The sequence below is a fragment of the Microtus ochrogaster genome, linkage group LG9, assembly GCF_000317375.1.
Source record: "Microtus ochrogaster isolate Prairie Vole_2 linkage group LG9, MicOch1.0, whole genome shotgun sequence".
NCBI classification, from domain to species: domain Eukaryota; kingdom Metazoa; phylum Chordata; class Mammalia; order Rodentia; family Cricetidae; genus Microtus; species Microtus ochrogaster.
The window spans coordinates 17,316,346-17,334,590 of record NC_022034.1 but is presented as its reverse complement, the minus strand read 5'-3'; the positions used below and the strand labels follow the sequence as shown (position 1 = coordinate 17,334,590).

Below are 18,245 nucleotides of genomic sequence, written 5' to 3'. Positions count from 1 at the left end.
GGAATAGCCTCCAGCTGGGATGAGTCCCGTGGATCCCAGCTGCACAGCCAAGACGTGCTCTAGATATCCGAGATGTGTTTGAATTTAATTTACTCCGACACTCTCATTTCTCTTCATTTCACGGAGATGCTTAGGAAACCAGTACTTACGGGAAAGAAAGAAAAACATGGGCCTTTCTTTCGTATCTGAAAGCTCAAAAGTGTCTGGGATTTTGGAGCAAACCTCCGTTATCACAAAGTTTACACTTAGCGCACAGTGTGCCTAATAAAAGGGCTTGAAAGTGAACTGGAAATTTCTAAGTGTATTGTGTCGTGTGCATTAAAGACTGGGGTAGCTAGAGCTCCCGGTCTTCCAAGTGGCCTGGGTCATCAAGTTATATGAGTGCTGATCTTTCCACACTTTAGGACAATACTGTAGATCGACAAAGGCAACCTGTGAGTCACCTTAGCTGAATGGCAGGTCACAGTGAGTTGTGTTGTCCCAGTGATGTCAAGGCTCATATCCACTCGACAGGAACTGTCCTTGTGCCCACAAGGTGAGGAAACAGGTGCAGGAGAGGCTTTCTGGAGACTTTAAGTTATGAACAGATACTTGGGGCTGGAAGTGTTAATGGCCCAGCAATTAAGGGTGTGTGCTGCTCTTGCAGAGGACTTAGGTTCAGTTCCCTGTGCCTGACATTCTCTTCTGGCCTCTGCAGATCTGTGCACACGAAACTGATGCAGGTACACGTACATGCTCATCAATAAACAAATCTTTTTTGGGAAGTACAAACAGAGGTTTCTCTGCCCCACCCTGTCCCGCAGCTGCTTCTAAATAATCCCTCAGAGGCTTAAAATTAATTATAAACTGTTTGGCCTATAGCTCAGGCTTATTAACTAACTCTTGCATTTAAATTAATCCCTTTCTATTAATCTTTGTATTGCCTTGTGGTTGTGGCATTACTGGTCTGCTGGCATCTTGCTTCTTTCTTGGGCGGCTGGCTGGGGTCTCCGCCAGACTCCTCCCTTCTCTGTATTTTCAGTTTGGCGTTCTCACCTGGCCTTATTCTGCCTGTCTATAGGCCAAAGCAGCTTCTTTATTAACCACTGAGAGGAAGACATATTCACAGTGTACAGAAGGCTTATCCCACAACAGGGAAGAAAGAAGCTACCACATTTTCCTCCTCTGTGCTTGCAACGCTTCTTCCAGATTCTCCTGTGAGTCTGATCTCTGAATCCAAAGCACTGGCCAGCTCAGCTGTGGCTCATCACAGTGAGCCGGGCCCAAGCCAGTGGCCTTGGGTTGGGTTTACTCTTGTGTCAGTCCAACTCTCTACAATTCCTGAGACAACCTTGAGAGATAGGCAGGCTGACGTAGACTGAATGCAACTCCCTCCCCTAGACCTTGGATTTGAGCGGCCTTCCAGGCTCCCTTCTAGGAAACTGGTGGGCATCCTACGATGTCATGATTCCTGTCCTGTGTGGGACGGGCACCGTATAGAGATGCAGAGCCAACATCTAGCTTCCCCAGCGTGTGTAATCGTGGACCCCTGGGGTGCTGGCTGCTCAGCTTTCTTTGACAAAGTGCATTCAGATGTTGGCTTCTAATCTTTCCGCTCTTTCTCCTGCCTGGTCACATGACTTGTCAACACCAAAGACGGAGCTGATTGGAGCTTTTTTAAAAAACCAAAATATCAGACTGTGTTGAGAAAGGGATTCATGAGAGCACACTGAAACGGATAAGCATGAGGTCAAGTGGAATCGTGTAAATTGGCAGATCGATTAGCCTCAGATGGTTCCGGATGTAAGCCGAGACACTGAAATGGGGGAGAAATGGCATACTGATCTGATCAGTTTTGTGGGGCAGATGTAATGAAAGCAGCGCCTGTCTCCACCTTCCTCTTTACAGCTGCCCTCATTTTAAATGCCCTACCCTATGTCCTGTAGGCAAATTACTCTGATTTCTGTCTTGATGCGTTATGCTGCAAATGTTCGAACTCGGAACGCGTTCTCACAGACATCCTTAGAAATGGTGGTGTAACAATCCATGGGCTCCGGAGGGCAGTTTAACAGATAGAAGTGAAATTGTGTTACCTGCTTGCCTCATTCTCTATGGGAAACCTGGCTGGGGACTGAGATGTTCCTCCAGACTGGGGTTTTGGTTCAGCTCTCAGGCAACCTGTGTCACTTTGTGGTCACCTGTGATCAACTGCACCTGCACCCTGAGTCATCAGAGTTCAGGTGTGGAAGTGGGACACAGACTGCACAACCGAGTGCCCTCTTCAGTCCTGCTGGATTCTGGGGCTGCGACCTGAAGAAAACAGGCTGAGGATGTCCCCTTCAGTCCACTTACACACGATTTGTGTTTCCCTTCTCCGATGGGGTTTCTGAGATCTGTAGTGGTGGGTGCACTCTTGTACATGATCTGTGATGCAGGTTTCACCCATTTGTATAGAGAGCCCTTTCCCCGTCTTTTGAATTTGTCTGTCAGTCACTAGAAACCAGGTATTAGGCTCACCACAGGCCTGGATCCTGACCGTCGCTGGTAAGCAGAGCCCAGGCCCAAGTCTAGGGGATGTGACATCCCTCTGCCATGTGTCTGGATTCTTCAACTCTCAGGGGAACAGCTAAGGCCCAGAGAGTTCCTCCAGGAGAGCAGATGTGGAAATCTGATCCGTAGATGTGCGGTGGGAGGTTGGAAAGCGTAGATGCCAGGAGATGCCAAGCCTTGTTCCCCATCACACCATCCATGTCACTGAACTCGAGCCTGCTGTGTGCCTGTGACATGTAGTGTATCCTGAGGCCCACCCTCTCCTCCTCCAGAACCCTCACCACAGCACACACGCTCTGCCTCTCCCTCTTGCTCTCTCACTTTCTCTAGTCTCCTTTCCCATCCTACCATTTTTCTCAAGAGTTTGAAGAAAATAATTATTTTTATAAACTTTCAAAGCATATATATTCCTGAATTTAAGGCTGTGTTTTCTTCTTTTTAAAAAAATTCATCTCCCCTGACTTTTAGGGTATTGGGTGGTGGTGGTGGTAGCTTCTGTGTGTGTGTGTGTGTGTGCTTGTGTGTGTGTGTGTGTGTGTGTGCGTGCGTGTGTGTGTGTGTGTGTGTGTGCGCGTGTGTGTGTATTTAGGAGGGTCTCATTTTGCCCAGGCTGACCCCACACTTGCTCTCCAGCAGTGATTCTCAACATGTGGGTCTTGACCCCTTCGTGGGAGCTCAAACATTCCTTTCACAGTGGTTGACTAAGACCATCTGCATATCAGATATTTATATTATAATTCCTAACAGTAGCGAAATCAGTTAGGAAGTAGCAATGATAATAATTTTATGGTTGGGGGTCATCACCATGTGAGGAACTGTATTCAGGGGTCGCAGCATTAGGAAGGTTGAGGAGCACTGCTCTGTGGCCAAGGATGACTTTGAGCTCCTGATCTTCTTCCCTTTACCTCCCAAGTGCAGGGATTATAGATGTGTGCTCCAACGGCTGATGTTAAGGAACCCTGGCTTCCTGCATGCCAAATAAGCACAATAGCAACGGCGCTTCATTCCCAGCCCCATCTAACGTGGATGTATGAAATTCACTTCTAAGGAGATTAACTGTCTTCTCTAGCGTTCTTGGACACAACTGAATAGCCTAGATACGCACCAGAACGATGAAGTAAGAGTTGAACTCGGGCAAGCTGAGGAAAAGGAAGGCCGTTTATTAGCCTTCAGGGGCTGTTGGTAAATATGTAAGTTTAATTCTCTGTTGCCCGTTCGGCTTGCAGCCATCCTGATTTATGAAATAAGCCTGAAGGTTTTAAAAGCCAATAATCTGTTTTACTGATCACAAGAGAGGGTAGACAACAGAAACACACACTAGTCCTGCAAGGAAAAAACATTCTCCCAGAGTGAGGTCACTGGGTGGGCACAGAACGGGGGGAAATACCTTTGTTACGACTCTCATCCTCTTATCTTGCCAAAGCCTGACGCCATCTGAATGAAACCATCTGAGGGGCCTGACATTTCAGAGTCGTTACAGCTCTTCCCGTGTTCCTCGCTTTATTACTGCAGGAAAACGTGGCTGTCGATTCGTCGATACACAGCCTAGCCGGATGGTATTTGCTCAGCTAATTTCAGATGAGATCTGGCACGTTCCGGGCGGTATGGCCCTAGACTCGGCTACTTTCAAATCAAATGTTAAGCGTTCTAAGTATTAAAATTTTATGAATAGACGGGGATTCTGCTAATGAAAAATTGCAACAGCACGGCTCTCCATCCACAGTGTGCACACGCTACTCCAGGAGTGGTTGCTATGGTAAAATTACCCGCCAATTCCTAGTTGCCAGAAATGCAATTTTGGTTTGTAGTTCATGTAACCACCAGGAATGGTGTAAACCTCAACCCTGCCCTTTTCCTTCTCCTGCAGGGCCATCCCCTTCCTTCCTAGCTCCTGTGCCAGACCGTATTTCCATCCTTAGCTCCCCTCTCCCTGATTAACACCAGTGCCTCCTAAAGTGACCTTGGGACTCTTACTCAGCCTTCTCGCTCTTCCTTTACTCTGTATGGGGTGGGCCCCAGCCGACTCCCTCCTTCCCCGCTGCTGCCTGACCAGATTCAGTTCCAGCCCCCAGGTCCAGTCCCCTTGGATGTCTTAGTACCCTATGGGTCTCCTCCCTCCTACTGCCCATCCCAATCCTGAGACAAATCTCATACAGCATAGATCAGTCTGACCGCTGCTGTGATTTTGTTACATTTTTAGAATTATGCTTTCCCAATCCCGAGACAAATCTCATGCAGCATAGATCAGTCTGACCGCTGCTGTGATTTTGTTACATTTTTAGAATTATGTTTTTTCGGCAACAATGAAACATTTTAGAATTATACCTTAAGTGGGGCGGTGGGAGCGGGAGAGGCATGTTTCAGTGTTTTCAAATTCCTGGCTTGTTAATCTTTGAGATTCAGGGACAGCAAAAGAGTAGCCTAATACATTTCAAAATTACTAACTGCAAGGATCCAAGTTGACAAGAAGGCTCTGGTGACAGGTCTTCAAGCAGCAACGAGTTTCTCATGTTTCTTGCTGCTCCAATCACCGGAACAAGGAAACAAAGCCAAAGGAGCTGTCCGTCAACACGGGAATGGTTGGTGAAAGTCTGGTACATATAGACTGACTAGCTCTAGCTCTAAAGAAAAACCAAGTCACAACGTTTGCAGGAAAATGGATCAATTTAGAATGTATACAATTAATAGAGGTTGCCCAGTCTCAAAAAAACAAAACAACAAACACACACTCTCTCTCGTGCAAATTCTAACTTATAAGGCACACATGTATATGTGTAAACAAATGTATGTACAACTGTTAGAAAGGAGGACAAGAAAGGGTAATCTTTAAAAATATAAAATGCATGCTGATCATTCACAAAGTGTATATAGTATACTTTGTGGGGTCCTGGGCATGCATTACCAAGACCTAACGCATTTTCACTGCAGAATACGACCTTAATTGTGCAGTGCGCATGTGCAATTCCGTGAGGGCAGTTGCAGTACCTCGAGACCCGGGATTTCAGCTGCATTTCTCGTGTGGGAATAAATGCTCCTGCACGCTGCAGTTCTTTCCAAGCACTACCAAGCCGAGCATATTTTACTCTTTAAACCTGAAGTTTGCTTTTCCAAATCCATGTCTGCTGTTAAGAAAACATCAGCAATTTTGGAAATATTGACAACTTTCTAAAATAAAAGTGACGCTTTTTGCAAAAAACAAATATGGAATTCTTTTTAGGATGATGTTAAGAGCTAGTCCAGGAACCTCCATGCTACACAGGATGTTTGTGGACACTTCTCTCTTTACCAAGCTGTGTGGGGAGTCAATAATGGAGCCTTTAGGATCTGTAAAGCCACCTGATACACCCCTTTTGCTAGAAGCTAGAGAACACACGAGGGGCCAAATGAGTGTGGTGGGCCCTCCCCTCCCCTTGGTACCCCCCTGTTCGGTGTGTGTGTGAGACAGTTGCTGGATAACACCAGTTGAGTTGCTGATGTCCATCCACACATTAAATACTAGGAGATCCTACATTCCAAGATGTGGGGGGTGGGGAATAAGTAGCTACTGAATGCCGTTTTCCTCTTGTATCTCAGCAGTTTGCCATGTGTCTCCCCATTCTGAAGGCTCTAATTCTAACATCTGCACCCAGGGATGGGTTTTTACCTTTACACTCCCAGCTACCTTTAAAAAACCATAAGGTGAGGTGAAGGAGGATTTTCATCTCATCTCTTTTCAAGGTGTGTGTTTGCTGGGGAAAGCAGTTACCTGTGGACTCTTCTGTTTGTTTTTAAACAGATTTTTGCTTAGACTTGATATACTTTTTTAAAAAGATTTATTTATTTCATGTACATTTGGGTTTCACCTGTGTGTATGTCTGTCTGAGGATGTCAGATTCCCCTGGAACTAGAGTTATAGACAGTTGTGAGCTGCCATGTGGGTGCTGGGAAATGAACCTGGATTTTTCGGAAGAGCAGCCAGTGCTCTCAACTGCTTGAGCTGCTCTCCAGCCCCTAAACCTCATATTCTTAAACGGGCTGATGACATTTCAAAATATGTGGAAGCAAGTTTCATAACCCTCAAGTGCTAACAAGCAAATTTCTTCAGATAAAGTTTTCAACTTAAAAAAAAAATTACATTTCTATTGGTTGGGGGCAGCGGGTGGCACACGTGCCCCAGCATGCTTGTGGAGCTTAACAGACAAGCAGTCAGAGTCATTTTGCACCGGGAATTGAACTCAGATCTTCGGGCTTGGCGTCAGGAGCCTTTGCTCACTGAGTCATCTGATCAGCCCATCAACTGGGTTTTGTTTTGTTTTGTTTTGTTTTGGGGGAGGGTTGTTTGGTTTAGTTTTGTCTTGTTTTACTTGTTCCAGCTTTAATTCTTCCGTTATTTACACTCCTCCACAACACATTGCTGGAGAACTAACGTGTCGCTTCCAGTCTCTATGATAGGACTGTTGTTGCTATAGTCTCCTGTCTTTAAATGTGTTACATTTGCTAGATAGAAAAAGGCAGACTCTCATGTAACCTTCCAGATTGCATCTGCCTGCTCCCTTCCTTGCATGTTTGATGTCCCTTCCCCATAAGGGTCACTGGAATGATCTGGATGGTCCCTGAACCCCACTGTACCCCACGTGCTCCACAGCCATGTCCATGTATCTGTGTCTTTCTATTGTTTTAACATTTGCTCCTCTGCCTGGGGAGTGGGTGGTTCCCGCTAAGCTATGCTACTCTCGTCTCCACAGAGAAAGCAATATTTTGTTATGAGGTAAAGTTTCAAGCCAGGCTCTAGCCAGGGCCTTTCCCATGTGGGGAGAGGGAAGCTGAAGCGGCCAGGGAGACAATAATTCTCCTTGAATTTGGAGCTCATTAAAATCTTGCCCCATTCCTCAGTGGGTTTTTCATTGATCTAAGCATCTATCACTTTTTCTTCCCAGAAAGAATTAGCATCTACGCCGTGACAGTGAAGGGAGAAGGGTTTTGCCCTTTGGTGAGGGGTTAACTGCCCCCTGATAGCTTATTAGTGCAGTTGTTTTAGCGATATTTAGGTACGTAGCTAAGGAACTGGAATAAAATTCTCGAGATTTCTAGGTAACGAAGAGAATGGATTGTACCAAAGGTACCACGTGCAGGAGGCTGAGGGGTCTTAGGGGCAGGCACGAAGCTATGGTCCCTGGCTTTTCCCAAAATGAACACTTCAGCATTGTTCTTCTAGACGGCCTTTCCAGAAGTGCTTTAACGCATTCTGGTTTCCCTGTCCCCGCACAGGAACATCTAGCAAAATGATGTTTCTTATCTGCTGCTCGGGAGCCAGCCGTAAACATTTGTGTTTCCTTTGAGGACTGCTGTGGTTGAATTTATGACAGTCATTTAAGTATGTAAATGAGAAATGGCTTTGTGAAACAGATGTCTGCAATTGTCTTCCCACTAGAACACTTTCCCCTATGCATAACATCAGTCGCGAGTTCTAACTTCTCACATCCGTCCGCAGAGGTCATGGACGGCTTGAACTGGCCAGACTGCCGGGGTTGTTGGCTCCGCATGTCTCGGCGCTCTTTAACTGTGTCTTGGCCGTGTAGCACAGAGGAGGAGGAATGGCTGCTCAGGCAGTTGTCTCAGCAGAGATATCTTTCTTCTTCTCTTTCTAAGTCTCTTTCCTTCCCTCGTGTGTGTGTGTGTGTGTGTGTGTGTGTGTGTGTGTGTATGCTGGGCTGGAGAGATGGCTCAGAAGACTGATTGCTCTTCCAGAGAGGTCCTGAATTCAATTCCCAGAACCCACATGGTAGCTCACAGCCATCTGTAATGAGATCTGGTGCCCTCCTCTGGCATACAGGTGTCCATGCAGGCAGAATACTATACACATAATACATGTAATAAATAAATCTTTTTTTTAAAGAGTGTATGATCATGCAAGGGTAAGGCCACAGAAAGTGTGTGGTGACCAGGGGCTCACTTTTCACCTCGTTTGAGACAGGCTCTCTTTGATCTTTTGACAAAGCATGGCCCAGTCTGGCTGGCTCACCACTTTCTAGGGAATTCTCCTGTCTCCATGTGACTTGTCCATAGGCACACTTGGATTACAGCTATACTCCTTGGTCTTGGGCTCTCATGCTTGCACTGTAAGCTCTTTACATACTGAGCTAACTTCCCAGTCTTCTGTTTCATTTCCGACATGAGTAATGTATAGAGGGGTGGGACATAGAAATGATAATACTTGTGTAGTGTTTACACCAAAGCAGCGACCGTAATGATGTTTTTATAGCCCCATTCTCTTTGTAAGATTGTTAGTCTTGTGTCCTACTTGTACTGAGTCATGCTTACTGGTTCGGAGTCTTAGCCTAGGCCCACAGTTTGGTATGAAACTTGGGGTCTTGTATTAAAAGGGCATGCTACTTTGGAGTCATGTGACATCAGAAGTTGTCTAGATCTAATGCTCTGGATTAATGTGTGCGGTTTTCTCTCCTTTTCTCCTTTTAGCTTCAAGAGGCAGAGGTTGTGGTCTTAGGCTCGCCTAAGCCAGAGGAGATCCCTGCCGATTGGATCCCGTCAGGAGCCACCATCCTCAATTGCTTCCATGACATCTCGTCAGGTAAATCGCTTCACCTTGGTGGGGCAGGGGGCGATGATGTTGGGGGAAATAGTCACCTTGCTTCTTCAGGAGAGAACGTGTGTCTTAGTTTAGGGTCTTATTGCTGTGAAGAGGCACCATGAGCATGGCCACTGCTACGAAGAAACAGTTAATTGGTGCTGGCTCACTTGCGGTTTCAGAAGCTCAGTCCATTGTGATCATGAAAGGGAGTACGGCAGTTTGCAGGTAGACAACAGGAAGTCAACGGTCACACTGAGGGAAGCTTGAGCACAAGAAATCTCAAACCCCGCCCCCACAGTGACGCACTTCCTCCAATAAGGCCACACCTCCTAACAGTGACACTCCCTTTGGGGGTCCTTTTCTTTCAAACCACCACAATGTGTTCTTGAGAGGATGGCTGCTGTCACTGTGGGTGTGCAGAACAGGCAACTGAACTCTCGATGTGCGCACCTTTGGGCTTTTCTGATACTAGCTTCATGTTGTGAGCAGAGAGATCATGGTATCAGCCGAAGTACTTCCCTTTCCCCTTACCACCATCAGAACACCTCTGCTGGCCCCTGGTATCAGACAGACATGACTGACACCTGTGACCTCAGAAGACAATCTGGGTATGTGTGAGGTAGACTAGAAATGGCGGGAGTCTTTCCTTGCCAAAGATTCTTGGCAGCCTCTCTGTGAAAAGCAGAGAGAAAGCGGAGCTGCTGGGAGGGTCGGGATGGAGATCAACCGTGTGTCTCCAGAGTCCCCCTCCCAGTGACCCCTGAAATATTCTGGCTGTAGAAGCACACAGAGCAATGAAGCAAGTAGAGGTGCAGTTGTGTGTGCGAGCAGGGGCTGCCTGGCTTGTTCTAAAGACACCTGTGGCCCGCAGGTACGTGGAGTGGGTAAGGGTGCTTGCCACCAAGCCTGATGACCTGAATGCCATCCCCAGGCCCCACTTGTGGAGGGAAGAAACAGCGCTGTCAAGTTGACCTCTGACCTCCACATACACCCACCACAGCCGTGATATGCACACACACAATACAAATAAATAAATATATATATAATTTTAAAAAATTAAAATAAAAAAATAAAATCCATACTGTGTGGAGGCTGGAGAATGTAGCTCGGTGGTAGAGGGCTTGCCTCCCATGTGTGAAACTATCAGTGCCATCCCTTATGCTTCAAAAACACATGAAATACATGTCATATTTCCTACAGACATACATACAACTTTTATTGTTCCCTAAGAAAGCAATCTCTAACTGTAAGTGATGGCTGTGGTAGACTGGGATCGGAATCCTAATTCAGTGAGGAAGCTTAGTTATAATTTCTGCTTTTTCATGATTTTATATTCTTTGCAAGAATACTTACCTGCTGGTTTTTGTTAGTATTTTTACTGAGAACAGTTTTGGCACAATTCTAGCTGAAGACAGAATCTGCTTCAGTATTCTTTTGGGCTGTCTTTATTCTCTGCTGTTATGGAAAAAATAGTATATTTTCTGTAAGGAAAACTTTATTTTTAGTGTTTCTTTTAGAGCTCTTGGTTTTGATAAAACTATTCTTAAAGATATTACACCTTTAATCCCAGCACTCAGGAGGCAGATGCAGGAGGATCTCTGGGAAATCTAGGCAAACCTGGCCCATGTACACCAAGAGCTACACAGTGAGACCCTGTCTCAAACCAAACAACCAACCAATAATAATAATAATAAATTTTAAAAAGTAGGTTATGTTGGAGAGTTGGTGTGGGATATGTACATATCTGAAATTCCAAAGAATAAATAAAAAGAATTTATGTTTAAATAACTTTAAGTTTCAGTATTTTGATGCTTAGGAGAGCATAAAAGACTAGAAGCCTTCTATATTAATTTAATTCTTCTATAAGTGGAACAATTGCAGCTAGTTTGTTTTAAATCTCACTGGTCCCTTTCTAATACTTTCCTTGTTGGTTTTGGAAATTCACATTAACAAGATGGTGCCTGGCTCCATAGTAGAGGCTGAGTGTTGATGAGGGGCAGGTAAGCGCCGCCCGAGAGCTGTCCTATGGCTACTGTAGGGATCCTTCCTAGTGATTGTCCTGCTCACACTCGGGGCTGACGGGACAGCGTGCTGATAAGATGCAGGCCATTTCCAGGGTCGCTCATGGTTGTAGCACATTGTCAATGGTCAAGAGTTCTCATCGTAGTGGCTTGGATGTAGAGGGCTGAACCAATAAGGAGGTTGGAAAAGGCTTCCTCTTTTGTCATAATCTTGCCACTTGAAACTAGTGAGTGGATAGTTTCGGAATCACTGTTAAAGAGAGAAGTGCTTTTGTTTAAACAATGAGAATCTTAAAGATATTCATTCTCATCGTGATCCTGACGGGATCTGGGAGGTTATGGTACAGAAACTCTGTAGAGGCAGGCGTGTTATTGATACCAATCCTAGGAGAGTTTCCCAATGACTGAAGCTGTGCTCAGAGAACTGTTAGACCTGACTATCCAGGTCTCTCATGCCACTGTCACATGACCTGAATACGTGGAATTTAGACATAGAAAGTCTACATCCTGTGTTCTGACTTTAAGGTCAACTGCTTTATTTATTTATTACTTAAAACATATTTTTTAAAAGAAGGAATGCTGTGGTCTTGGAACACCTTGATTGCTGAAGAACAGAATTTACCCTGCATACAGCCATTTTGTACGCCATGTTGTAAGATATAGGGACATATGTATTGAATGGGACAGAGAAGTTGGTCTTTAGTCTTGGATGCAGAAAACAGGACCAAACAGCAGCATCTTTGTATTTTATTCAAATCTGTAGAGTTCTTTCATGCCAAAACAGTGGTGTCTAGTACGGAGTGAGAGAAAAGTCCTGAGCTGTCTCCCAGGACTCAGGGTGATAAACCAGGTGATCCAGAGGACCTGGGGTTTTTCCTTTTGTGGGGCCTGCAGGGAGACAGTTTGTTGGAGTGGAAAGTGTGTGAATGAATCTGGGATTGTGTCATTCAAGGAGAAGATAGCTATTTCACTGGTGTGAGATTTTGTTGTTTTGTTTTGGAGACAGAGCCTCATTGTTTAGCTGAGGCTCACTATGAACTCTCAATCCTCCTGTCTCAGCGTCTTGGGGCTGAGGTTACAAGGATGTACCACCACACCAGACTTCATTGTTTGGACCTTTTTTTAAGAAATTATTTTTATTTATTTCTCTCTTGTTTATGTGTATGAGAGAGATTGCAGGTGCTCCCAGAAGGGTGAGATGTAGCTGCCCCCTGGAGCTAGAGTTACAGGTGGTTGTGAACCATCCAGTGCAGGGGTTGGGAACCATCAACCTCCAGTCAAAGCTCTTAACGTCTGAGCCATCTCCCTAGCTCCACCTGCCCACTGCCCACCCCAAACACACACACACACACACACACACACACACACACACACAATGATTTTTTTTTAACTCTTATTTATACTGCCTTTTTGGGCCATGTGGCTTTGAAGAAGTCCCTTCAGCTTCCCAATCCCCAGTTTCCTTTGATAAAATAGGAATTGGAAACTCGGCTGGGAAGAGTAATTGGCATGAACACTCGGGGGCAGTGTCTTTTTCGGACTAGCTACCGGTGAGCATTGGTTCACGTTCTCCCTTCGCCGTCTTCCCAGCACACAGGACTGACTTCACAGCAGCAGGCGTATGAGTTTTCTTGGAAGTTATGCCCAGGGAAGGGGATTCTGAAAGAGTATGACGGTAGCTTCAGAGAAACTAGGCAGACCTTGGATTCATCAACCTTTGTGTTTGGAATAAGATGAGATGTTTCCTTCTGACTCAAACTCCGCTTTATGTCTGTATTACCCGACTCCACCCCCACCCCACCCCCACTACATCTATCCCTGAGATATACGCTTTATTCTGAGATACATGTCTGTATTAGCCAGCTCTCTGCCCCCCACATCTATCCCTGAAATACACACTTTATTCTGAGATGCATGTATGTATTACCCAGCTCCCCCACCCCCACCCCCACCCCCCACAACACACACCTACCCCCGAGACATACCGCCAATTTTCTAGTTGAATTTTTAGTTCATTCTCACTACATTCAGTTAGTAAAAGTTTTAAACCTTTTAAAAGATTTAAGCCAAGGCTGGGGATGGAGTTCTTGCCTGGAGTTCAGGCCACACACAGGGCCCTGGATTCAATCTCCACCCTGGCATAAAATGTGATGTAGCTATGTGAACCTAAAATCCCTGGGTAGGTGGAGGCAGAGGGTCAGAAGTTCAAGGTCAGTCTTGGATACGTGAGAGCCTTCTCAAAAGAAGAAAACATAAAGCCATTTAGCTTATGTGTGTAGTGTCTTAATTCCTCCTTAATTTGGTCTTGGAGGTTGCAAAGTTATATAAGGTAGTTCTAATGTTTACATTATTTTCATTTCTTTATAATTCAAATCTTCTTTCTTTTAAAGGAACAGAAATTGTATACTGTAATTTGATAGTGGGATTCAGATGTTTGAAATGATGGCGGCGCTGAGGGCCCTATCGTAAATCTTTCTAGAGGATTCCCTCTGGCTCTCGTCACCATGTCACCATCTCACCTTACAAATTTAGCTCCTGGAACTAGAAAAAACAAGATGAGTGTTTATTTAAGTTTATCTGTATTAATTTCCGGGTTTAGCTCTCCTGGCTTTGGAATAACTTGTCATCCTAGACAGGAAAACCATGAAAGAGTTATCTGTAGAGTCGTAGGATTGTGATACAAAGGTGGTCCACCCGCTGCCTCTGCATCAAAGCCAGGTCCTGAGGGGGTGGAGCAGTGCGGGAGGAAGGCTGTCTTAGTGGTCTGTCCCTCCTCCTGGGGTTGTCCAAGAAGGGGCTGTTCTGACCTCCATAGGTAGCAGCGTAACAAAGAAGCCTTGACTTCTCTCTGCACAAATTTTGGTCAGTACCATCTTAAAACATTGGAAATGGAACACCATCTTTTAAAGTGACATGCCCCCGAGGAACCATGGGTTGAATGTTGGTGGGAAGTGAGAAGTTTCTCCCGTGTTTTAGGACAGGACCCAGACGGGGGACAACCAGACGGGGGACAGCCTCCAGGTGGAGTCCTTCCTTCACTTCAGGGTGCCGAAGTAGTGGTTTCCTTTCCCAAGTCTCATCCGTGTTAAAGTGTACTGACAATGTATTCCTGCTGCCCTGAGTCCCTCCCATCGTAATGGCTTCAAATTCTCTGCAATCAATTCTGTCTCGATATTTATCCCTACTCCAGAAAAAACAGAAAATTTATAAAAGCAGATCTGCCCAGTAAATAACTATACAGAGTCAAATAAAAGTATCTTCTGACCCCGTCACGTTTTTCCAGTTAAAAGAATCATAGTTTTATTTGACTCTAATAAAAGAAAAAGCAAATGATACTCCAAGCATTGCTGAAATTTAGACACCCACTTCCAGAGAACTACTGGGTTCTGTAAGACCCTTGTAAAGTGTGTGTGTGTGTGTTAGTTTGTGAAGATCTCTATAAGACTCTTGTAAAGTGTGTGTGTGTGTGTGTGTGCGTGTGTGTGTGTGTGTGTGTGTGTGGTTAGCTAGTGAAAAGCCTCTGCTATGACTCAGTAAGAACTCACTTGTCTAGCATGTGTGAATTAAATGGCAAGGCATCTATGTCCACTGTGCCTACAAGGCTAAAGTCAGCCCTGTGCGTGAAGGTGCGCAACTTTTGTGGGCAGATCTGGTGCCCTGACACCTACAGTATTAGCTGCATCTTTTGGTATTTGTTGAGTATAATTAATTGAGTGTAACTGAGTGTAAATTAGGGATAGGCCAGTCCCTGCAGAAGGGAAGGTTGACTGGTCAGACTTCTGTTAACATCGGGTTATAACTCCCTCCACCCAGGCTTCTCATTCAATTTGTTCTTGCTGCTTTCTTTCAAAAACTCCTCACGATTTCTGGTCCAATCATGGGATCGTTTTCCCCTCTAGGTTTATTTCCTTCAGACAGCTGTCCTGAGAACTGAGAGGAAGGAAGGTGTTCTGTTTTGCTTATACCTGCTCTTCACATTGTTCATCGCGCCTTTAAGCCATCAGTGAGCTCGTTTAGACTTAGCAGGCAGCCTTCATGCAGAGTTTCAAAACTGCAGCCTAGTCTCTTCCTGAGCCCTGCGTTGTGCAAGCACCTAAAGTGATAAAAAATTCTTTACTGTGCGACTGTGTTCTGGGAACATGCATTTGCAAATTGATACCAGCCCCTGGAATGTAGCTGTCTTCATTCTCCATTGCTTAAAGACAGGGGGGTGAACAGTACGGTTTTCTTTTCCATGGTCATCGGACAGGATCTTAAGAGCAGGTCTCTAGTGATAAAAACAAAGCAAAACAAATCTCTCCCATCTTTTGACTCTTGTTCTCTGCCTAGATATGATTTATAGAGCCAAAGCATTGCTCATCTTTAAACTATACATGGGGGATAGACTTTTTCCAACACCCTTAATGCATTTGACAATAAAACATCATGGAACACATACTCTTTAAGTGTTTTGTGCAATTTCTTGCAAAGGACTGTCAGCAGAGTGGATAATTTATGAGTCCAGTGGTCCAGAAACAGAGGAAAATTTGTTTAATTCAAAAGCATCGCTATTAGAAGCATTTTCCCCCTTTAAGAGAGGGCACAGCCCAAAGCATTTTACATGTGTGTTTTCTTTTAATAAATTTTATAATTGCTAACTAAAAGAGGGAAAAATGGAATTCTCATTAATGATCCCCAAATTTCAAAACCAGGGATGTCTGTCAACTTTCTGCTACTGTGAAAAATTATTGAGGAAAAAAAAATCAAATGATAAGGAAGAAAGTCTGTTTGGTTTTGTGGTTTCCAAGAGTTCATTCCATGTTTCCCAAGGCTTGTTGCTCTAGGTCTGTGGCGGAAAGGTGCCTATAGCAGGAGGGGTGGCGAGGAAGCAGACCGAAAGTGGAAGGGTCTGGAGTCCCAGGGGCACGACCCCAGTCACCTAACTTCTTCCCTCCTTAAAATGCCAGCACATCCAGTAGAGCCACAGGCCAAAGAACCAGCCCTTTCCATGTGGGCAAGGGCTACCTGGTGAGACCCTGTCTCAAAACAAATTTAAAACTTACAGTTACTACTTTGAAAATATAAATATAATATGTAAGTTATATGTATGTCTTTTGAGTTTATCACATTATTTGATAAAGAATTTACTACATTTGATTTTATTTGAATGGAGTTTTTTTTACATAGATAAATTGACAGCAATTTTTATTCTTTTAATGACCAAAGGAAGCTTGCTCTCGTCTCAGATTTAGAGTTTATCCTCAGGGTGTTTTTTACTCCTGTTTGTCCTCGTGTTCACAAGTAAACTGACTTCTATTTATTTCTCTGGTGTTATCCGGAAAGGTTACAGGTTCTTGTAAGAAGACAAAGCCCCACTGTATCAGAAATCCAGACGTTATGTCTGATAGTTAAAATGAGCATCCTATAGAGTACGCTCCTCATGAGCCATGCTACATTTCATGCCACACAATCCTGAGAGGCTTATTTTACCCTTAGGAAGTCACGACCCAAAGCCAGGCTGGGCCAGAGATGGAGGTGTCAATCTGATATAGGTCTGGGTGGGGCCTGCTGTGCAGGCTATGCTCATGTGGGACAATGCTCTTGCACCCTATAGAGACTTCTCACTTGTATTGGTTTAATAAAACCCTGATTGGCCAGTAGCCAGGCAGGAAGTATATGCAGGGCAACCAGACTAGGAGGATTTCTGGGAAGAGAAAAGACTCAGACTGCAGTCGCCACCCAGACATAGAGGATGCAAGATGGAAATGCTGCACTGAGAAAAGTACCAAGCCACGTGGCTAAACCTAGATAAGAATTATGGGTTATACAGTTGTAAGAGCTAGTTAATAATGAGCCTGAGCTAATAGGTCAAACAGATAATAATTAATATAAGCCTCTGTGTGTTTCTTTGGGACTGAACGGATGTGGGACCAGACAGGACAGAAACTTCTGTTTTCACTATGCTGCCTCTACCATAAATAGTGTAAATTGTCCCTAGATTGGGGAGGGGCAGAGGTGCTGTGCATTGAACCCAGGGCTTCAAGCACGCTAAGCAAGCACTCTACCACTGAATTATATCTCCAGTCCTTTTGCTTTTTAATTTTGAGACCGAGTCTGACTACCTTCCCTAGACTGGCCCTGCCTTAGCCTCCTGAGTAACTAGGACTTCAGGCTACCAGACCTAACTAGAATTGTCTTAAGTTACTCTTATATTTATATCTCTATTTTTAGTTACATTCATGAGACAGGATTATGCTATGTAGCCTAGACTTTGCTATGTAGCCTAGGATAACTTTAAGCTGTTTATTCTCCTGCCTCAGCTTTCTAAGTGCCAGGCTTAAGGGACTAGACTACCACATCCAGCTAATTCTGTATTTGTTTTTTGTAGATCACAGTATGATGCCTGGGGTGCTTGAAGAGACTGCTTAGATTGTTTCTGTGTTCTATGTGAGATTCCTCCCAAGCAGGGTGCCTTGTTAAACTGAGCTTCTATATATCCCTGGTTAACAGCTTAAGTGCACATTGACATTCCTCTGATGTAAAATATGAAAGAGCCCCACTGAGATCCTCAAGGCTGTGCAACAGGTCACTTGCCTATTGACTCCCGACTTCCTTGGGCGATACCTGATGGGCCCCATGATTCAGTGTGCTGGGTTTTTACAAAGACCAGTTGTTTATAAATGGCAATGCGCTCCAAGCTTTCCCTATTCAATGTTTCTGCAGGGAAGCCGAGAGAGGGCTCTCCTGGAGTCCCCAGGAAAGGGCTCATTACAGGAGAGAATGTGAGTCTTCTTGCTGCAGCTCTGCGGATACAGGTTTGTTTGGCATGGCCATTTGAGTTTGGGTGTCTTGTTAGTGGCGGCTAGTGTTTTCTGCCTATTGGGTACTGTGTCAGGCACTTCACACACCAGGGGTCAAAGCCACCTGATGTAAGGAAATGGGGACTCTTAGAAGCCTTCTGCTTGCCACCTTCACATGATGATCGTATGGCAGATGCCCAAGGTACTGTCTGTATAATGCATCACCTCTCAAACATAGCAGCCCCAAACCTGAAGCAGGTGGTGTCCCATAGCTTTCCTTCATCTGACACCTGGGAGCTGGCCAGCTATGTGGTTCAAGCCTCTCAGATGATTGAAATCAAGATGTCA

The 18,245-nt window shown here is 44.9% G+C and overlaps 1 protein-coding gene across 1 annotated transcript in view; it reads left to right on the top strand.

The window, feature by feature from the left end:
* The window catches only part of Mthfd1l (methylenetetrahydrofolate dehydrogenase (NADP+ dependent) 1 like), a 130,330-nt gene that overhangs the window by 24,118 nt on the left and 87,967 nt on the right, over positions 1-18,245 (top strand). The window contains exons 8-9 of the mRNA XM_013352279.2: positions 8,986-9,097; positions 17,821-17,912. Of these exons, the coding sequence (XP_013207733.1) occupies positions 8,986-9,097; positions 17,821-17,912 (204 nt within the window). The remainder of the gene's footprint in view (positions 1-8,985; positions 9,098-17,820; positions 17,913-18,245) is intronic.